Source organism: Prosopis cineraria, unplaced genomic scaffold (assembly GCF_029017545.1).
Source record: "Prosopis cineraria cultivar Desert tree isolate PC_DT_omini unplaced genomic scaffold, ASM2901754v1 PC1, whole genome shotgun sequence".
NCBI classification, from domain to species: domain Eukaryota; kingdom Viridiplantae; phylum Streptophyta; class Magnoliopsida; order Fabales; family Fabaceae; genus Prosopis; species Prosopis cineraria.
The window spans coordinates 7,768,168-7,788,987 of record NW_026555332.1 but is presented as its reverse complement, the minus strand read 5'-3'; the positions used below and the strand labels follow the sequence as shown (position 1 = coordinate 7,788,987).

Below are 20,820 nucleotides of genomic sequence, written 5' to 3'. Positions count from 1 at the left end.
GTGTTTAAAATTTTGAAATTATTTATAAATATCATATTGAGAAAGGACACTTTTTGTAAATTAGATATTACTATTGTTAATAGTTTGGCATTTATTTTGGCAAGTTTGCAAATAAAAGTTTTAATGTTTTGATATTTCTTATTCCTTATAGGTATGGTAACATTAAATATATTTTGTTATAACCCTTTTGATAAAGTCCTTAATCTATTTTTGAATTTGATGGCCAATAATCTAGTGTCTGAAATAATGTAAGATAAATTATTTGTATTGGACTAGAAATTATAAGTGATACCTTTAGTTGAAGAAGCTTAATCTTAAAATTTATTAAGGGACTTATAGTTTACTATTGCATAAAATCAAGGTTCTAATTTTGTTACCCACTATTAAGTTAATCAAACTTGAATATTACTTTCAAATAAATAGTGAGAGTTATAGGTTTAGATTATTGGCCTACTTGTTAAGAGCACCACCTTTACCTAAGCATGTTTGTTGATAAGTTTCATTTGATAAGGATGACGTTGCTAGGAATTCACTCGTTAAAATAAACAATTTATGATATATATTGAGGAGTTGATTTTATTAAGATGATCTCATAGAGTTGGTATGCCTGTAATACCTTATTAGAAGTACTCATTTATGATTAACCATATGAATAATGGTGAAAGTTATAAGGTATAGACCTTTCTTATTTTACATGGTGAGGACATTATCATACTACTTATGAATGTTATAATAATTTGACATTAAATTATCTCACACAAATGGAGACTTGAAGGAAGGAATTGGCATACCTTAATAAGTTGGTTTTGTCACATTTAGTTAAAAACATTTAATGTGTAAATATCTAAAACCATCTATGGGAATAAGCAAGTCTTTAGGTAGTGATATTTAAAGTTTGATAAAGCCATTAACTTCCTTTAATTTTACTTGAAATACTTCAAATTTGTATATATTTGTTAAAAGCTGAGAAGAGCAGTCTTTTGCCTTTTATGCTTCATGTTAGTAACTAGTTATTAGCTAATAATTAAGTAAATGAGATAAAGTACTTGTGGTCCTGCCACATTGATATTAAAATATTATGTTAAAAATATTTTGTTGAAGGATTATTATCCATTTTAATAAGTCTATTAACATCCTTGCTTTGTCTCAGGTAATTTATTTTCAATTGAGTGTTCAAAATCTAATGCACACTCCTAGTTTGATACCTGTGTTAAAAGGTATAAGGTTACTTAAGTTTCAATGTCCTCAGAATAAATATTAAGGAGGATCATTTTTTACATATAAAGAATTTTGTATGCTTTCACTACGAATGACTCTGAGGATGTTAAAATATGTGCTAGCCTTTGATTTAGATTTTGCATCACGTATCCCTTGGTAAATACTTGCAAAATCCTCACAAGAAATTACTGAATAATCATTTTTGAAAATTCTAGTTTACCAAAAGGCACATAGCACCTTAATGGTGGGGTTCTAGAAATTTGATAATATCCTGTGTTAAAATTATGGTTATGAGGATATAGAAGTTGCATCTCGTGTGTTTCATGGTAACTAGAAAAGAAGTTTACCTTGGAAAAGAAGTATATCACAGACACTTATAACTACATTAATTTATTATGTGAAATATATATATATATATATATATAAAACACTCATTGTAAAGCCTTTCATTAGGTTATATAATTGAAGAAAATATTGTTGGACATACATTTTGTTATTTCCTCTATCTATTAATATGATATTTTTTCTACTTTGAGCTTCTCTCAAAGATTTGTTGGAGAACATTATAGATACTCAGACTTATTTGATTTACTTCTGTGGTGAATACATGCTTATATGTCTGTGAGACCAAAGGTTTACTCATGAGGGTTTAACTGATATATTGAGATAGCCTTGTTTCAGTGGGAATCTAAGTTATATTTTTAAAAGGACATTTAATGGTTTAAGATCATTTTGCTAGAAATAATGAGATGCTTTATATCATTTGTTTTCCTATAGAATTCAATGATTCATGTTTATATGTATCTTGTATCACTTGTTTCCAATACGTGCTTATATATCTATATGATTAAAGGTCTACCCATGAGGGTTTAATTGATCTTTGAAATAACCTTAGTTCAATGAAAGTCTGAGTTATATCCTTTTAAGGACATTTGATGGTTTAAGGTGATTTTGCTAGAAACAATGAGATGCTTTATATTATTTGTTTTCCCATAAGATTCAATAATTCCTATTCATATGCATCTTATATCACTTGTTTCCTCTTGGGATTTAGTGATATTGTGTTTTTTTATTGAGTTTCATTTTGGTTTAGAAATATTATGGTGCTTTATATTATTTGTTTTCCTATAAGATTCAATAATTTGTGTTAATGCACCTAATGCCACTAGTTTTCTTATAGGATTTAGTGACTTTGTGTTTTCTCTCTACTGAGTTGTGGTAAGAAGACCCATTATATGTTTAGTTTAATTAGATGCATTATATCATTTGTTTTTCCATGGGATTCAATGATTTTGTTATAGTATGCTCTATACATGTCACTTGTTTCCCAATAGAAATAAGTGATCTTATGTTGTTATCCTGTTAAACTATGTTTGGAATAAAATTTTATATCCTATTTTGTTCAGATTATAAAACATTACTTTTCTGTCTAATTATCATTTGCTTCTCTATAGGATTTAGTGATTTGTAAAGTTTCATTTTTTAAATTTTGTCGATGGCTCGATGTTGTTTAATTAATGTAATACAAGTAGAAAATTGTGAGAATATGTATATCTTACTCTCTTCGTGTTTATTTGTAGGAGAAACCATCACTTTTTATTTATTTTTTTATATAAGCAAAATCACCTATTTTAACAAACATTTATTACACATTTTCTAAATCACCGCTCATAATTTACATTAATAAGAAATAATTAATGCATGCTTATGTTGATTAACATAGGGTATTTTAATCTTGTTTTTTATCTTTAGACATAATTATTATAGTTAAACAACTTTCTTAAAATGTGTGATACAGTTTTTTCTCTTATATATAGAAAAGAAGGGAGTATGGATTTGCCTTAATTAGACATTGAACCTAAAACAAATTGATCTTTATGATATTGTGTAGATTATAAGCATAGGCCCAACCTACAATAGGCTCAACCTACAACCTTATAGCCATTAATTATTCGTATCTCTTAACTGACTGACTCAAGGATAATGTAAAATTAATTAATTAATTTATAAAGGTAATTATTGATTTGGCCCATATAAGGTGATCAGTCAATAACCAAAATATACAACACTTTTTCATTCTCTCTATTATCTCTGCACTCACTGAAAAAATTATAAGAGTCTAGCGGGTTATGAGTTTGCCTATATTCGAAGTAATCAAGGAGTCATAACTTGCTATGGATTCTTCAGGTACACATATTATTTGACTTAGTGATATGAATTGAGATATTAAAGTTAACATATATATTTTGACCAAATTTTCACATGCATATAGGATAATAAATTTTAAAACACATTTTGAAATAACAAATTATTTTTTATCATTTTAATATACATATGCTACAAATTTTAAAATAATTCATGTTTGAATAAAATAATTTTTTATCACCATTGCTTATAAACAGTGCAAGTTTATAGACACATTTAGATATACACATAGATTTCAAATTAAGGATACAGATCATGTGCTGTGGGAAACCATGCAGTGGCTGGAATAGTAGAAAATCCTAATCATAATTTTTTATATAATAGCTAGCAAGCAATAGGTGTATAAAAATTTCTTCATTTGCAAACATACAATCACATTTTATCTAAAATAAAAATTTATAAAAATATAATATTTTTAATAGGTCTGACTAATTTGGATAATACAAATTTTATCTGGATGGTCCATTTTGATATGAATTTTTTTATTTTTATTCTAAACAATTTATATTTGATTTTGGTTCATATTTAAAATTTTTATCTTGTAATTTTTTGAAAAAAATATTTTTTGGAAAGTTCTAGAAATATTATCTTTATTTTTAATATTGTATTTATTAAAATAAAAAATTATAAGAATTATAAACAAATTTAATATTAACTATAAACAGTTAGAGTAAATCTAAATAATCAATCTATAAAAAATTAAAAAAATTAATATTAAACTGGACCATCTAGATAAAATCTTTATTGTCCAAATTAATTATTAACAGATTTATTAAAAATATTATATTTTTTTATAAATTTTTATTTTGAATAAAACAAGATTGTGTATTTATAAATGAGTAACTTTTTTATATACCTATTTTTTACTAGTGAGTATACAAAAATTCACGGCCAGAAATTTCTACTTTCCATCCACTACACGATTTTTCACTGCATATCATCCGTATCCTCACATTAGTCACAAGTTAAACCGTACTAATGTATTCAATGTTCTGGCAAGTGGGTAATCTGACTGTTTAAACTGTCACTCAGTGAAGAAAGCCTTCGGTTCAACTAGTTAACACATTCTAATTGTTGGCCCGAGGCAGATCGCTTTGAAATGGGCAGTTTTTGTAAACCCGGCAAAAACCCGGAACTAGGGGGACTTCAATGGGGTAAAATCGGCATTCAAAAGATTATAGACCCCTCAACCTCAGTCACTCGCTCAAAAGTCAAAACACTTGATGCGCGGCTGCTCTTGTCATTTTCTGTTCTGTGATCTGTCGATCTTCATTGATTCGTCGGCGGATGTTCTTCGTCTTCGTCTTCACTCTTCAGCACATCAGAGCGTAGTTCCAGTCTTCCTCTTCCACACTCCATCTTCGCCTTCTTCAGCTCAGTGGCCCCGGCGGCAGACTTCAACTAGTTTGTTTAGCTTTATCATAACTGTTGCTTTCCCTTCTTCAGTTCTTTGTTATGCTTTCTTCTTCTTCTCTGCTATTTGAAGAACTACTAAAAAATCTGGTGTAAAGGATGACATTATAACTCATTTAAAGGATATTCCAAGCATCTGCAGTTGCCTTGGCACTGATTCAGTTTTATATTGTGCATCCCTGTTGACTTTCATTCTGGTAAATAAAGTTGAAAAAGTTTCTTAAAAATTTCCTCCCCTGCAAAATTTGGAACTGATTGATAACAGTACCTGAAGGAGTTATAATCATCCACCACATACATTCAGAGCTGCATATGATATCAACATTCAACACAATATTCTTCTGTACGTAGTCAAAGCGAATGGTACTATGACACGAATTCTAAGGTATTAATTTTTTCACATTAACATGCTCATGTAATATTGATATTGGTTTGTGTTCAGGGATCTTGGAGGGAATGATTTCCTTAGGTCCATGGGGAGGTCCAGGTGGTGACCATTGGAGTTTCAAGGCGAACAATGGTGGAATAACTGAGATAGTCATCCCTGACCAAGTCAATATTTTCTTTCAAAGAGAGACTCATCACTTATGCACGCTAGATGCAGTCATGCAGACAGACCACATGCTCCATAGCTAAGCTCTCAGCCTCTTGGCTCTCACCCCTCACTAGTCCCAGTCAACAGTAGCCAGTCTCCTCCTTCTCTCTTCTCGGCGCACGACAGTTGATAGTCCACTTGAGCTCTCGGCCTCTCGCCCCTCGGCTCTCCAGTCTCCTCCTTCTCCTCCTCTCTTCTCGACTGGTGACGTCTGCAAAGTGTAGACTCGCCTCTCATCTCTCCTCCTTCCCTCGCCTCTCATCTCTCCTTCCCTCTCATCACAGATCTTAAGTAGTGTTATTATTTCCCCTCCCCTCCCTTCCAACCAAACACTACTTAAGGTTATATGATTCAGGTTGCTATATCACCTATTATATTTACCAAATATTAAAGCTCACTTTCTCTTTGATTCAAGTCTGTTTTTGTTGTTCAAATTTGATCCATTGATTCAATCATGGCATGTTTTGTTTAAATTTGATCCATTGTTGTGTTTTAAATTTAATTCAAGTCTCCTTGTTGCTGCAATCATGACTTGTGTTGTTTAAATTTGTTCCAGTGTTTTGTTTAAATTTGATTCAAGTCCCTTGTTGTTGCGGGTAGGATTAATTTTATTTTTTATTTTGAATTTTTAAAATATTTTTAATTAATTCATAATGTTTTATTTTATTTTAATTTTTTTGAAACAAAGCTTGTGGGCATAATCTGAGCTAGTCAAATAAAGGTCAAACTTAAAAAAATAAAAATTAAAAAATTAAACTTAAGGGCTCAAGCTTATAATGACTGAGCCCGCTAATTTTCTAACTTTGTTGAAGTGTTCTGTGTTCACAAGTCAAGCCACAAAGCCGGCACCCCTCAATCTCATGCACCCACAAAAAGGTATGTGTGAAACTTGAAAAGAAATTATAAACTATATATATATATATATATATAATTTTAAAATATAACGGGCTACAGATTTTGAAATAATTTGTTAGAATAAAATAATTTTTTTATAAAATAAAATATTTGAGTATAAATTTTTTTTACCAGAAAAAATTTTAGTATAAATGATGATAACCAATTCTAAAATCATATAAATTGTTGTTTCTTTTATTTTCTAAACACTAAAGATTTGCATAGGAAATAAAATTATAGTTATTGCAAAATCAAATAAAGTAGCGGACCATAGCCGGAAGATCTATCTGTAGATCTTAAGTAATTGTTGTAAGATGTGGATATTGATCAACATTAACCATATGACTTTTCTTCTTCTTCTTCTTATTTTTTTTAAAATTTCTATGCTTTATTTTTTTAATTCTTTTCAGCTTTCTTTTTTACAAAATTTTATATGATAAAAGAAAAATAAAGGGATGACATGGGGCCATAATAAAAAGGTTGGTGTTGGACCTACAGCATTGAAAAGGGGACGCGTGAAACACTGAAATCTGAAAAAAAATATTATGAATTAAATTAAATTAATATGCACTCCCTTGTGTCCTTATTAAATGACACTTTCTGAAAGTATTTCTTAGTTTTTAAATATAAGGCACATTATAGGATAGTAATTATATTTTTTTAATATTATTTTTATTTAAACTCATTAATTATGATAGAGAATGTAATGCCAAATAAAAAAATTCATTTAAGTAGTGATAAAATTAAAATTTTGTTTTATTCTCAGACAAAATTAATAACTTAACTTCTTTTCCTTCATCCCAATGAAATAATTGGAGGTATTTTATAATAGGTACCAAAGGAAGTATATTAATAAAAAAATTTAAAATAAAAGAAGTAGTTGTTTATATTTTACAGGCACAGACGATAATAAATTTTAGAATCATTTTCAAATAACAGATTATTTTTTATCGTTTTAATATACACACGCTACAGGTTGGTCAAAAAAAAAAAACACACGCTACAGATTTTGAAATAATTTGTATCAGAATAAAATAATTTTTTTAAAAAAATAAATGATGATAACAAATTCTAAAATTAAATAAATGTTGTTTCTTGAGAAAATATATATACTGGCCCTCATAATTTTTTTTTAATTTTAAATTAGGTCCCTATAATTTATTTTATTTTAATTAAATTTTATAATTTGATTCATTAAATTTTCTAATCCGTTAAAATATTTAAATTTTTCCTTTAAAAAATAAAATTAAATTTTTTTATTTTTATTAAAAATTATATAATTTTAGAATTAATTATATAATTTTTATAACTCAAAATTTATATAATGAGGTTGTGTTTTAAATATCTTTCAGCACATAAAATTTCATAAAAAGTTAATAAAAATGTAAATATTGTATTAAATTAAATTTTATTTTTTTATTTTTGAGAAAATATTAAATTAAATTTTCTATAAACTCTTAAAGAGTTTTTGTTTTTGAAAAATTTAATAATTCATTATTAATTTTAACTTTTAAGGATTAATATATTTAATGGATCAATCTATATAAGGATTTACTTAAAATAAAATAAATTATAGGAATCTATAAGGACGTTCAGATTAATTTTTTTCTTTTTTTTTTATTTTCTAAATGAATAAAATTGTAGTTATTCTAAAACCAAATAAAGTAGCAAGACAACAGCCGGAGGATCTATCTGTCTATAAATCTTAAGTAATTGCTGCCGGATGATTATCACTTTTCTAGTCTTTTTTTTCTTTTCTTTAATTTTTATACTTTATTTTTTTTAGTGTTTTATATTTTCTTCAAAATTTTATATGATAAAGAAAAATAAAGGTATAACATTGGGCCATAATAAAAAGGTAGGTATACGACCTACGACAAAACAGTAATAAATAAAAAAAGCATATTCATTTAAACATTTAAACATTTAAAATATTTTAATTAAATTTCATCATAAAGTAATTTATTTAATAAAGGTATTTAAAAAAAAGAGAGATAATAATTACACATTAAAAGGTTACATTAATTAATACCTTCAAAATGTCTTTTAAATATCTAACCCCTCAAAAAATATCTTATATTTTTAAATGAAAAGAGTATGTGTGAAACCTGAAAAGAAATTATAAATTAAATTAATTAATATGTACTCCTTCCATTCAAATATGTAAGGTATTTTTAATCGAATCTCACCCCCTAATAAAGTAATTACTTACTTTTCAACTAATCGTATCTTTTCATATTTACTTCTATAAAACACCTTATAATAAATATAAAGTCATTATCAATAGGAGCATTTTTGAAAAAAAAACAATGATTACACATCAAAAAATTAAAAATGCCTTATATTTTGAACATCTAACTCTTCAAAAAATATCTTATATTTTTAAACGAAAGGAGTATATTTTTTGACCAAGTTTAATTAACATGTATATCAATAATTTTTTTAATAAAACGAGTTGTTGTGTATATTTTTACATGCACACACACATGTGTGTGTGTATAGGATGACAAATCCTTAAACCTTTATTTTTACATGCATATAGGATAATAAATTTAAAACACGCTTTGAAATAACTTTTTTTTTTTACATTTTAATATGCACGTGCTACATATTTTGAAATGTGTTGGAATAAAATAATTTTTTATCACCATGGCATATCAATAGTGCAAGTTTATATACTCACATTCTAATAATTGACCTGAGTTAACCCGTTTTAAAATGGGTGGTTTTTTGCAAAACTGGCAGAACCCATAACTCGAAGCAGGAGTGTATGGCTCGGGCAGGTCTTTAAAGGGATAAAATTGGCGTTCAAAAGATTATCAACCCTTCAACTCCGCGTTCGCATTCGATGAGCACTGAACGCTCATTAGGACGTGGCAAATCGTGGCATTTCATTTATATTAAAATGATCTTTATCATTCATTTTAAATTAATATTTAAATATTTAAATATTATATTTATTAATATAAAAATTATAAAAAAAATTTTGATATTAAATTTGAATTGTTTTCTGCCAAAAATAAGAACCATGATACTCATAATCTTTGATGAAATTAGGACCATTTAAATTTAAAATATTTTGTTTTTAATTACATTTATTAAGATAAAAAATTTAAAAAAATATAAATATTTTTATTGATTTATTAATTATCAATCTAATCAATACAGATTTAATTTAAATCTAATTTAATATTAAATTTTTTTTAATTTTTATAATTTGACTATTTAAATATATTTTAAACAGTTTAGATATAGCTTAAATGAGTCAATTTAATATTAAATTTTTTTATAATTTCTATTTATTATTTACATGTACTTTAGATAGTCTAAATTTAATATCATAATTTTTTATAATTTTTATATTGATAAATACTCCCTTCATCTCAAATTATAGGGCACTTTAAAAGAGTTTTTTTTTTGTTTTAAAATATAAAACACTTTGAATAGATTAAGGTTTCATTAAATGCGTCAATTTCAATATTACATTTTCTTTCTTTATAATTAATTTTCATCATTTCTCTTTTTAATATATTAAATAATGAGTATTTTGAAAAGTTTATATTTTTATTTTAAAAAAATAAGGTTATCAAGTATATTTAATGAGATTTATTAATATGTGAGATTTTATTTAAAAGTATCTTATAATTTGAGATGGAGAGAATATATTTAAAATATTTAAAAAAACTTAAAATGAACAGCACATCATTTCAGAGTAAATAAAAAGTCATGATTTGGCCACGTGTGACTGAATGCATGCGAACGCTTCAACTTCAATCACTGGCTCAAAAGTCAATACTGTTGACCTCGATGCTCAGCTGCTCGTCTTTTTATTGTTCTGTGATCTGTCGGTCTTCAATGATTCGTCAGCTCAAGTCCTTCGTCTTCTTCACTCTTCACTCTTCAGCACATGAGAGCCGACGGTAATTCCAGTCTTCCTCTTCCGCACTCCATCTTCGTCTTCTTTTGCTCAGTAGACCCGGCGGCAGACTCCAGCTGGTTAGTTTGGCATTATCCTAACTGTTGCTTTCCCTTCTTCAGTTCTTTGCTATGCTTTCTTCTTTTTCTCTGCTATTTGAAAAACTGTTAAATCTGGTTCATTTAAAGGAAATTTCAAGCATCTGCAGTTGCCTTGGCACCGATTCAATTTTATATTGTGCATCCCAGTTGGCTTCCATTCTGGTAATAAAGTTGAAAAAGTTTCTTAGAAATTTCCTCCCCTGCAAAATTATGGAACTGATTGATAACAGTACCTGAAGGAGTTATAATCATTCACCACATACATCCAAAGCTGCATATAATATCAACATTCAACACAACATTCATCTCTAAGTAGTCAAAGCGAATGGTACTATGACACGAATCTCTAAGGTATTAATTTTTTCACATTAACATGCTCATGTAATATTCATGTTGGTTTGTGTTCAGGAATCCTTGGAAGGAATGATTTCTTTAGGTCCATGGGGAGGTCCAGGTGGTGAGCATTGGAGTTTCAAGGCAAACAATGGTGGGATAACTGAGATAGTCATCCATGAGCAAGTCAATATTAAGTCCATTTCTTTCAGAGATGCTCATGGTCATATTTCTGCGACATTTGGAGGCAGGAACACCAATGATAGGGGTGAAGAGAAAAAGGTGATTTAATTTGTTATTAATTAATGATATATTATTATTCATTGTCATACATTAATTGATATCATTATTATATCATTTGTAGATTCCAATTCGTTGGCCTTCAGAGTATTTGAAATCTATAAGTGGAACTTATGGAGATTACGATGGGTTTTTAGTAGTCAAGTTTATCATTCATCACAAATCTCACCACTTATGGACCTTTTGGATCAACTTCTGATGGCAAGCCTTTCTCTATCCCTATAGCAGATAGTGTTGTTGTTGGCTTCCATGGGAGAGCTCGTGATTACCTTGATGCACTTGGTATTTTTGTGAACCCAGTAAGTAATTCATTATTCAAATCTAACAGAATTTATTTATGTTTTAGTAAATCATGTATCCATTACGTTTGATTCTTCTGATTTGTATTCCCTAGTACTGCAACATTGTTTGTCTATGACAACAAATAAAAATTGTTGTTATGGGGTGAAAAAAACTATTACCTTATAACTATATATGCAATGATCAGGCATGGGTTTCTAGACACGGTATATATATGCTAGTGTTATCTAAAATGTAAGAAAATGGACTTTTACAATCTATAGTCACGGAGGACAAAACCGTTGCCTATAGTCTAAGTTTTTGAAATTGGCAACGACTTTTGCTTGTTGTGTATTTAAGGAATAGATAACACTTTTTTGTCAGTTGCAAAGTTAGTGTTGCTAAGCTAGCTTTACAACATTGTAGTGTGGCAGTCACGGTATGAAAATCCGAGTCAACCTAGTTGAACTAGTAAACTATTAAATTAGTATCTTGACCGGTTCGCTTTTCAATTCTTCAGCGATAGCAGATGACTATATGACCATTGGCTTTGGTGCAGGTACATTCACATGGAAGCATTTCATTTGGGCCATGGGGGGGTCCAGGTGGAGATGCTTTTAGTTTTAGGGTGAGAAGTTGGATAAAAGTGATAATTGTTCATGAAAGAACCAAATATCAAGTCCATCGCTTTCAAAGACGCTAACGGGCACTACTATGGAAAATTTGGTGGCAACAATCCAAATGCAATTGGTGACAAAAAAATAGTGAGCTTATTGCCATTTAGTTAAATCATTTCTCTCTTTTAATTCTAGATCTTCCTTATTTAGCCAACCTGGTTTCTCTTGTTTGTGTGAGCTGATTGTGCATACATATTGCAAGTGTATGTTGAACTTGATGGGCATTCAGAGCATCTGATATCCATAAGTGGGACATTTGGAGATTATCATGGACTCAAAGTGATCACATCACTGTCATTCATAACCAATCTTACCACACATGGACCTTTCGGAACTACTTCAGACACTTCTTTCTCCATACCAATTCAAGGTTCTCATGTCATCGGATTTCATGGAAGTTCAGGCTACTACCACGACTCAATCGGCATCTATGTGAAACCAGTAATTTTTTTTTTTTTAATAATGATAATGGGTGTAATGTGAGTTCCATGCTTTGCATGGAGTTCACGATGAGTTATACTATTCATGACTTATATATGAATCATGCAACTATGTATGTATGCATAAGTTTCAATAGCTGAGTCAAATTTGTGATATTGCAGAGGAACATAATAGAAGGAAGTATTTCAATAGGTCCCTGGGGAGGCCGAGGTGGAAGTCCATGGAGTTATACAACAAATGAAGGGATAAAGCAGATAATCATCCACGTAGGGTTAAACATCAAATCCATATCTTTCCGGGACACAAGTGGCATTACTTCAGCAACATTTGGTGGCTGCAATCCCAATGACACTGGTGAAAGGCAAATTGTAAGCACTTGTTATTTACTAAATAAAACAAACTAGGAAAAATCACAATCAAGGACATGAGAAAATAATTAATATGATTGAGTACTACAAAATTTTGAAATTAATTCATTTTTTTATAACAAAAATTTTAAGTGAATAAGGTTTCGAGAATTTATAATTCACTGAAGTTAAAGCATGCTTCTAAATTTAAGAAGCGCTTAGAGATATTTGCAAATCGTCAACTAATAAAGTTTTTATATCGGCATTGAGATTTAGTCATACAACCTTGCAGGTTATTGGTCAAATCATTATTTATTGGACCAACCTTTGTTGGTATTTTTGAAATTAAATTTAAGGACTGTGGTATTTTTTTTTTTTTTTGCAATTTAAAAAAATCATCGTTTGACTGAAAGACCCTTTACACTAGCTAACCAATTATGCATTTTAAAGAAGGGCATTTTTGTCAAAGGATTAATTTTTAAACTATAAAAGTTCATGATCCTTAAATTTAATTTCATAATTTTGTGGTCCTCAATCGTTATTACTAGTTTTCCAAAGTCCTTTTGTAATTTTCTCCAACAAATTAAGCACTTGTACATGATTCATACTTTAAAATTTATTTTGGTTTATTTGTAGGTTCATATTAACTAGCCTTCAGAGCATCTAATATCCGTAAGTGGGACGCATGGAAATTTTGCCAGTTTATTAACGATCACATCTCTATTATTTGCTACAAACATGGCTACGTACGGACCTTTCGGAACCAATTCAGGAACTTCTTTCTCGATCCCTATAAACAATAATACGGTGCTTGGATTCCATGGAAGGGCTGGTCACTACCTCGACGCAATTGGCATCTTCGTTAAACCAGAAACCACAATTTAATTTCTGATATTTGTATGAACGAATGATATAATGATTGTCTTTGACATTTATAAATGCGTGGATGTGGACGTGTTCATCAATTAGTTGTGTCTTTCACTTTATTGTTTGGGTTTTCATAGCTCTGTGTTTTGCTTGATTTCTTGATCGATGATGATTGTATTCTATATCCATATGGCTACTTAATTAGTGTGGTGGAATTAATAAAAAAAAAAAATTCTATCGTAAAATTAAGGTAAAAAAATATTTAGAAACTTTATTTTTAATAAACTTATTTCTATAAACTTTGAATATCTTTAAGTCAATAATTATACATAAATATTCATTCATTTTATAAGAAGAGTCAATCCTTTTAAATTTGTTAAGTTCTATTCTAAAACTTAAAGGTTAATGTTAAGCTATTTTAATAGATTAAGGAAGGTCAGACCATTGTTAATTTAAAAAAAAAATACCTGAAACTCCTAAAAAGAAAATTCAAGTATTTTTATACCTTAATCAGCTACGTTATGGCATTTGTAGCGTTATATTTATCTTATTTAGCTTTAATTTGAGGACAGCCCTTGTTGTCCTAACCTAGATTCCTAACAACATGAGAGTCTATGTGAAAGTACTTGAGATTTTAATTAATTAATTGACATTAAAAATAGACCAGAAAATTAATGGACAATTAATGTTAACACACTCACTCCGGTCCTTAATATACAAGACAAGTTTAATTAACTTCGCACTTATTAAGAAATGATAATTATATCATTAAAATGGTTGGAAAAAATATGTAACTTTCTAATTTTATTCTTCTTTGCAATTAATAACCATATCAAATTATCATCTAGGAATTCAAATCATAACAAATATACAAAGTAATAAATTTTCACCAAAAAAGAATAACCATGTTAAAATGTTGCCTAGGAATTCAAATCATAACAAATAAATAAAGAGTAAAACTGAAAAAAAATTATTTTATACTCCTTCGCCTTAAATTATAAGACATTTTTAAACAAAATCTCACATACTAATAAATCTCACTAAATACACTTAACAACCTTATCTTTCCAAAACAAAAATATAAACTTTCCAAAATACCCATCATTTAATATATTGAAAAGAGAAATGATAAAAATTAATCATAAAGAGATAAAAGGTAATATTGAAATTGGTGCATTTAATTAAACCTTAATCTACTCAAAATGTCTTATATTTTGGGACGGAAGAACTCCTTTAAAAGTGTCCTATAATTTGAGATGGAGGGAGTACTAAGAACTAAAAAGCCTTTCAAATTTTGTCTTATCATAAATCTATGAATCAAGCAGGCCAAGCAAAGGTTTCTATTTTTCACGAAGCAATTAATACATATACAAATGCTTTATCCAAAAAAAAATGAATACAAATGCCAATCATTACATTTGTTTACAAATTAAGTGGGTTAAAAACATTGATTGCATTTGTAAAGAAAAATCCAACAAAGCAACCTTCTCAACCTGCCCAGTAAAACATTATAAAGGAGCCTGCCAAGCACGCCTCCAATTTTGAAGCAGATTTATCCACTCAAGAACCCATCAGAGCTTCAGTAAAACCATCATTTTCTAACTCTACGACTCAGGTACAATACAAGAAGTCGATATATTTTACAGATTATCCGAAAATCTACATGTAAACACTTACTTGAGCTTACCCGAATCTTGTGTTTTTCTAATCCCAGCATGATGGCCATCCTTCAAGTCTTCAACAGTGGCCTTATTTTGCAGAATTCACCCGAGAGATCATTTATGTGCAGGTTGGTTCTTCTTTATCAAGGCATAGGCATCACTATAAATGGCCACTAGATTTGAGAAGACTGCCAGAACAATCATAATGACAGATAGAATCTTGTCTGTTTTAGTTGCTATGTTGTATTGATCCCTGCATGGAAAGGAATTCTTGCTTAGCAGCAAAAACATCTAGTCAAGGGAAATCAGTTTTACAGTAAGAGTGAAGGATGATAACCATCATAACACGCTTAGATTATAGTATTTGCCTTGATACTATTACCTGCTTTTCAATTAAGCTTTTTAATTATACTTCCCTAAAAATTTATCCAAAGACCATATAAAGTTTATTTTATAAATTATGGTTTTTCATTCATAATTGATTTTGGCATGTAAAGAGGTGTTTGGATATTTTTAAGAAAACCATAATTTTAAATTTATAATTGATTTTGACATAAGTGCTTGAATATTTTTCACGAAATCATGGTTTTGCATTTATAATTGATTTTCTCATATAATAGGGATTTTTGAATATATTTTCATGAAATCATGGCTTTGGCCTTTAAAAATTGATTAAATTTGGTATCCAAACATGCAAAGACTACCCAATTTCCATTAATTTCTTCCACAAAGAGATGTGCTCATTGAAGTAGGTAAGACATTAAAAGCAAGGACCAACAATTTTTTAAGCGTGTTATAGGGAAGAAGACAAACAGTTCAAACTTCAAAGTTCACAAAATGTTTATTAATCTCTGTCTTCCCTGGCTCATTATATTCTTTCTGGTGCCACATTGGACCCGCTAGAGACACAGATAATATACAGATACAGAAAAATAGAGATATTCATGTGGAAAAGTTTAGTGTAATGATTCAAATCCAAAAACTACATTCATGAACCGTCTTCATCTTTGAACTACATAGCAAGATTCGTTGACTAAAGTCAGAACTGACCTGAGAGTGATGGCAGCTGGAAATATAAATCCTAGACATACCGCAGCTGTTGCTCCAGTGAACTGGAATGCATCCCAAATGCTAGGTATGAAATTTGCTCCCAGGAAGATAAGACCTATGAGGCCAGTGGTCAATGATGCAAATCTGAAGTTATCCAGAACCAACGGCCTTGATGAAGCAAAGAGAAGACCATCTACATTGACCCGTAGTGGATAAAAGACAACAGGAAATACAAGCATGAGGTGTGCTACATAGCTAAAACGTACAGCATCATTGAGCACAGAACCAAAAGGAATTCCAAGATCAGTATCAAAGTTAGCAAGCACATCATCAAGAGTCTCATCACCAAAAAGAAGGAACCCAAAGAAGCTTGTGAGTAAGTAGACTGAAGAGCATAAAACAAGGGAAGAACGCACAACCCCTTGCATCTGACTGGAGTCTTCAAGTTCATTATTTATGTTGTGAACTGCAAATAAAGCATCTACACAGATCAATTATTGACAAGTTGATAAAATGCAGATATTGGTTTGCAAATAGACAGTGTGCAGACAGGTAAAACCTGAAAGCTGACAGTAACAAATGTCATGCTCCAAGGTAATTAAAACATTAGGCAACAAGAACCATTTTTTAGTGATACTTGTGGCGTTGGTTTAGAATTGCCACACCTACTTCAAACAACCAAGGATAAGAGGAAAGGACAATACTTGCATTAATCATGTTACTAACAGAATAAAGCATATGACAAACTTGGATGACAAGTGTCAAGTGTTCTATCTGACTCAGGGTGAATAGGAGGAATGTATGAATCAAATTAATAACCTGAACACCAATTTATCCTGCCAAGATTTGACACTTATGATCAGTTTTAACACAGTTTACATGATTCACTTCATATTCACTGGGCAGGAACAGGTCCGAAGGGTAAGAGACAAATTGTTTGATTGACTTCTCTGCACTCATACAAAATAATAGCCAACCTAGACCTAAATAAACTAGTTGTCCGTATCTGAGGTATGAAAAAGTAACTTGCATACCGTTGTAATGGCAGATATAAGCACTCACAAGCACAGGAACCACGGTGAACAGTTTGAGAAATGACATGAAATCAGTAATGACAGGAAAGAGTTTGGGCATCCCTATGCCTCCACTTATAATCTTGACAATTGAAATTCCCACAGCAATGACCAGAAAAACAACTGCCAGTGCAACTGATAGAGCAGATGTAAATCTCAATGAATCTGCAACCGTTAGAGCAAGAGTCAATGATTTCATCATCCAATATGACACAAATATATTTGAATAAGATCTCTTTTCACCACATAACATACAGATAATAAAAAGCTTTAATACACGGCAAGTGACATGAATGAACCAGTATGGAGGTTTCAAAGCAATAGAATGCTCCTAAAACCATAATGCATATCTACATATCTTGTGAGATGTGATTCAAAATATACAACAGAACAAGTTACGAATTTTCCTTTTACCTGTTTTCTCTAATAACCTACCCCTTTCAGAATATAACTGAAAGCAACTACTAGGAGTACTCAACTCATCTCAAGCCTAAATGCTAAGTTTCCGTCAAAACTCAACACTTCCAACAGAGACTTCATGATTAATTTGGCGAAAACTCCACAAAAAATCCTTCTTGTTAGCACTTGTGAAATGGAGGGTGGTCAGATCTCATGCTCCCCATTCAATGGTAGGTAATTTTTTTCATAGATGTTGTTCATGCAAAAAGAGTTTCACTTACATGTAATTTAATAAATGAGAGTAAGTGTTTGTAATTTAATTTTAGGAAAGGAACTCACTCACCAATTCTCTTAAAGCTTACTAGTGGTGCAAATATAGCCAGAGTTGTAAAAAGAATAACAAATGTACGCCCGGTCCACCAATGGACACCAAACCATCCTTCAAAGATTCCCGGATGATGATCTCCGTTTGATGATGTTCCAGAAAGCACATCACCTTTATTGTTAAAAATAAATAAATAACTTCAATAATAAAACAAAGCAATGATTCCAGGCTGAGTAATATCTAAACATATGCAAAAATGAGCAGATATACAGCCAAGTATATTTAAGCCAAAGACTCAAATATGATCTTACCAATTATAATCATGTAAACAATGAGTATACCAATGTTGTTGATTACCACAGAGATTTGCACCAGAGCTTTTCCATAATTCCCGTAGGAATCCCCCATTAGACCTCCATAAGAAACAGAGTTTCCTGCGCGGGTAAACCTGACCAAGAACTCAATAGACTTCTCTGTCAAGAAAGCCATGAAGATGATAACAAGAATCCCCGGCAACATTCCCAACTCTTTAAAGGTTGCAGGCAAAGCCATGATCCCAGCACCAATAATTGTGGTGGACAAGTTAAAAACAGCTCCAGAAAATGAAGCTCCATTAAGATCGTCAAACCCAGCATCAACGTCCTGAGTTTTAGGCAACAATGGCTCATTTTCATTAAGCTCTGCTTTGCCCTTTCGCGAATGTTTCTTTTTTGTCCCAACTTTAAGATTTCCGATGGTCATTCTCAGATATCAATTAATTCTCCAATCAACTTCTGCGGGGTAACACTGTAAAAGAAACATGGTTAAAAAGGAGGTTAAAGGAGGTTAATCTGATAAATCCTTTAGGGGAAAAAAAAGAAAGAAATTATAAGAAGGTAGAACAATGCAATTCAGTCAAGCAAACCTGATAAATCAACGATCGTTTAAAAGGAGGTTAATCTCTTGAACAAAACAAAGAGAAATAATGTGCCCAAAAAAAAAAAACCAATGCAAAATGACCGAAGTTTATTTGAAAAAACTGAGACGGGAATCAAGGTCAACTATACAAGACATGCATCCAAAAACAAGGTTCTACAAGACCCAGTTCTGCAAAACGTAATGCATCGAAACCTTCGTTGAAAGAAAAGCAAGTAGTCAAGCAATCTCCGAGATATTTTGGTCTGTATTTAAGAAATACCAAAAACCCAGAGAGAGAGAGAGAAATACGGAATCCGAGATTGAAGCAAAAAAATATCAGAAGGAAGAAATAGAGAGAGAGAGAGCGATGGAAGAGGACAGGGGACTAACGCATTTAATGTGAGAGGCCTCTAAGATTCCATCATAGACTAATGAACGGAGTATAAAATAACCACAATTTGCATGCATCTTGGACAATTATGAAACGTACGAATTCACGAAATGAAGAATATGAGGTTGAGAATATGAATTATTAATTACAAATACTAAGATTTTCTGTTTCTTCTTGGACCTTTGGCTGTGATGAGAAAGATCGAGCAACAGAACGAGCCGACAGCGGAGAGGCTATTCCCAGTGCCAATGTTGTCCACGAATAAATGATGTACTTTGGAGTTTTTGTTCATGAAGCAGTCCTTAATGGCAACGCTTCGGATATTTAAAAATAAAAATCTGCCAAAACGTCACGTGTGAAAACAAAAATCTGCCAAACGTGGGTTCGCTCCTTTAATAGATAAAATTTATATTTATTTTATTCATATAAATAATTAACGAATAATAAATTAATAATAATTTATCTTTTATTTATAATTTGTATCAATTTAATTTTTCTTTCCACCAATGTATCAATTTAATTTAATTATACACTATAACTAAAATTAGACACTGTTCAAAAATATATAACATTTTTGTGGAGTAAGATATCAAAAAATATAGGAAATTTTGGATCTTCAAAGGTACAATTAATGAGTTAGTAAAAAAAACAATTAATGAAGTTTTTAACAAATATCATTAATTAAGGGTGTAATTAATAAAATTTTATAATCAAAATACTCCATTAAATAAGGATAAATATAAAAAATATATAATTTTAAAGATAATTAACTAACTCATTAGAAAGTGTAATTTAATTAAAAGTGTCTTATAATATTGACCAAAAAGAATATAGATTACTCCCTCCAACCAAAATGCATGACATCTTTTTATACGGCTCGCTTGATTTAAAATATAGAGCATTGGATAATTTTATAATTATTTTTAATTATACCTGTACTTTATTTATTATTCTTTTTTTAAAAAAAAATATATTAAAATTTTAATTGTCATTATTTACTCCGTCAATCCTTAATTTAAATGAAATTTTGAAAACTTTTTAATTATTAATATAAGGCAAAATTAGAATAATTAAGTAAACTTTTTTTCCTTAATATGTAAGATATTTAACGAATATTTAATTTTTTAGAATCATAAAATAATTATCATTAATATATATACAAATCTTGTAATTTTAATTTGATTAGTAAAAAAAATTGACTCTCATTGATTGATAGATTTTAGGTTAATGTTAATATAAAATTTTTTTGATTCATTAATAAAATTTAATTTATTTTCTATTTTTCATATATTTTCAGTCAATTTTCATAAGAGCATTTAATGAGATTTAATTTATTTTTTTTTTTTATGCATTTTCAGTTTATTTTTACTGGAGCATTGATTCAAGAGTAGTCTCATTTAAAAAAAATTGACTCTTATTAGTTAATAGAATAATATAT

The 20,820-nt window shown here is 29.8% G+C and overlaps 2 protein-coding genes across 3 annotated transcripts; one reads left to right on the top strand and one right to left on the bottom strand.

Annotated features, from left to right (window-relative positions):
• Positions 1-4,646: 4,646 nt before the first annotated feature.
• Positions 4,647-13,604, top strand: LOC129309168 (mannose/glucose-specific lectin-like). The gene is given in 14 exon segments (XM_054950610.1): positions 4,647-4,827; positions 5,279-5,388; positions 5,506-5,635; positions 6,244-6,307; positions 10,193-10,321; positions 10,450-10,504; positions 10,751-10,957; positions 11,040-11,116; positions 11,118-11,274; positions 11,814-11,915; positions 11,917-12,016; positions 12,137-12,372; positions 12,534-12,740; positions 13,356-13,604. Coding segments are annotated over 14 exon segments (2,004 nt in total).
• Positions 13,605-14,903: 1,299 nt separating this feature from the next.
• On the bottom strand, positions 14,904-19,636 carry LOC129295741 (amino acid transporter AVT6A-like). 2 transcript variants are annotated; one of them, XM_054934299.1, is made up of 6 exons: positions 19,563-19,636; positions 18,406-18,880; positions 18,113-18,265; positions 17,332-17,535; positions 16,298-16,763; positions 14,904-15,500 (listed from the first exon to the last, which is right to left on the bottom strand). In XM_054934299.1, exons 2-6 carry the CDS (start codon positions 18,833-18,835, stop codon positions 15,362-15,364), a joined length of 1,392 nt encoding a protein of 463 aa, XP_054790274.1. In that variant the 5' UTR covers positions 18,836-18,880; positions 19,563-19,636; the 3' UTR covers positions 14,904-15,361. The 2 variants fall into 2 exon arrangements, with proteins under 2 accessions (XP_054790274.1, XP_054790281.1); XM_054934306.1 differs by having other exon boundaries at positions 19,532-19,582.
• Between the last annotated feature and the right edge of the window lie 1,184 nt (positions 19,637-20,820).

Excerpts from the sequence above, each read along its gene's own strand:
- LOC129295741 (XM_054934299.1), bottom strand. The coding sequence starts at position 18,835 with ATGACCATCGGAAATCTTAAAGTTGGGACAAAAAAGAAACATTCGCGA. Across the intron at positions 18,266-18,405 it reads TGTTTACATGATTATAATTG|GTGATGTGCTTTCTGGAACA; the intron begins GTAAGATCATAT and ends TTAACAATAAAG. Across the intron at positions 16,764-17,331 it reads TTATATCTGCCATTACAACG|TTCACAACATAAATAATGAA; the intron begins GTATGCAAGTTA and ends CTTTATTTGCAG.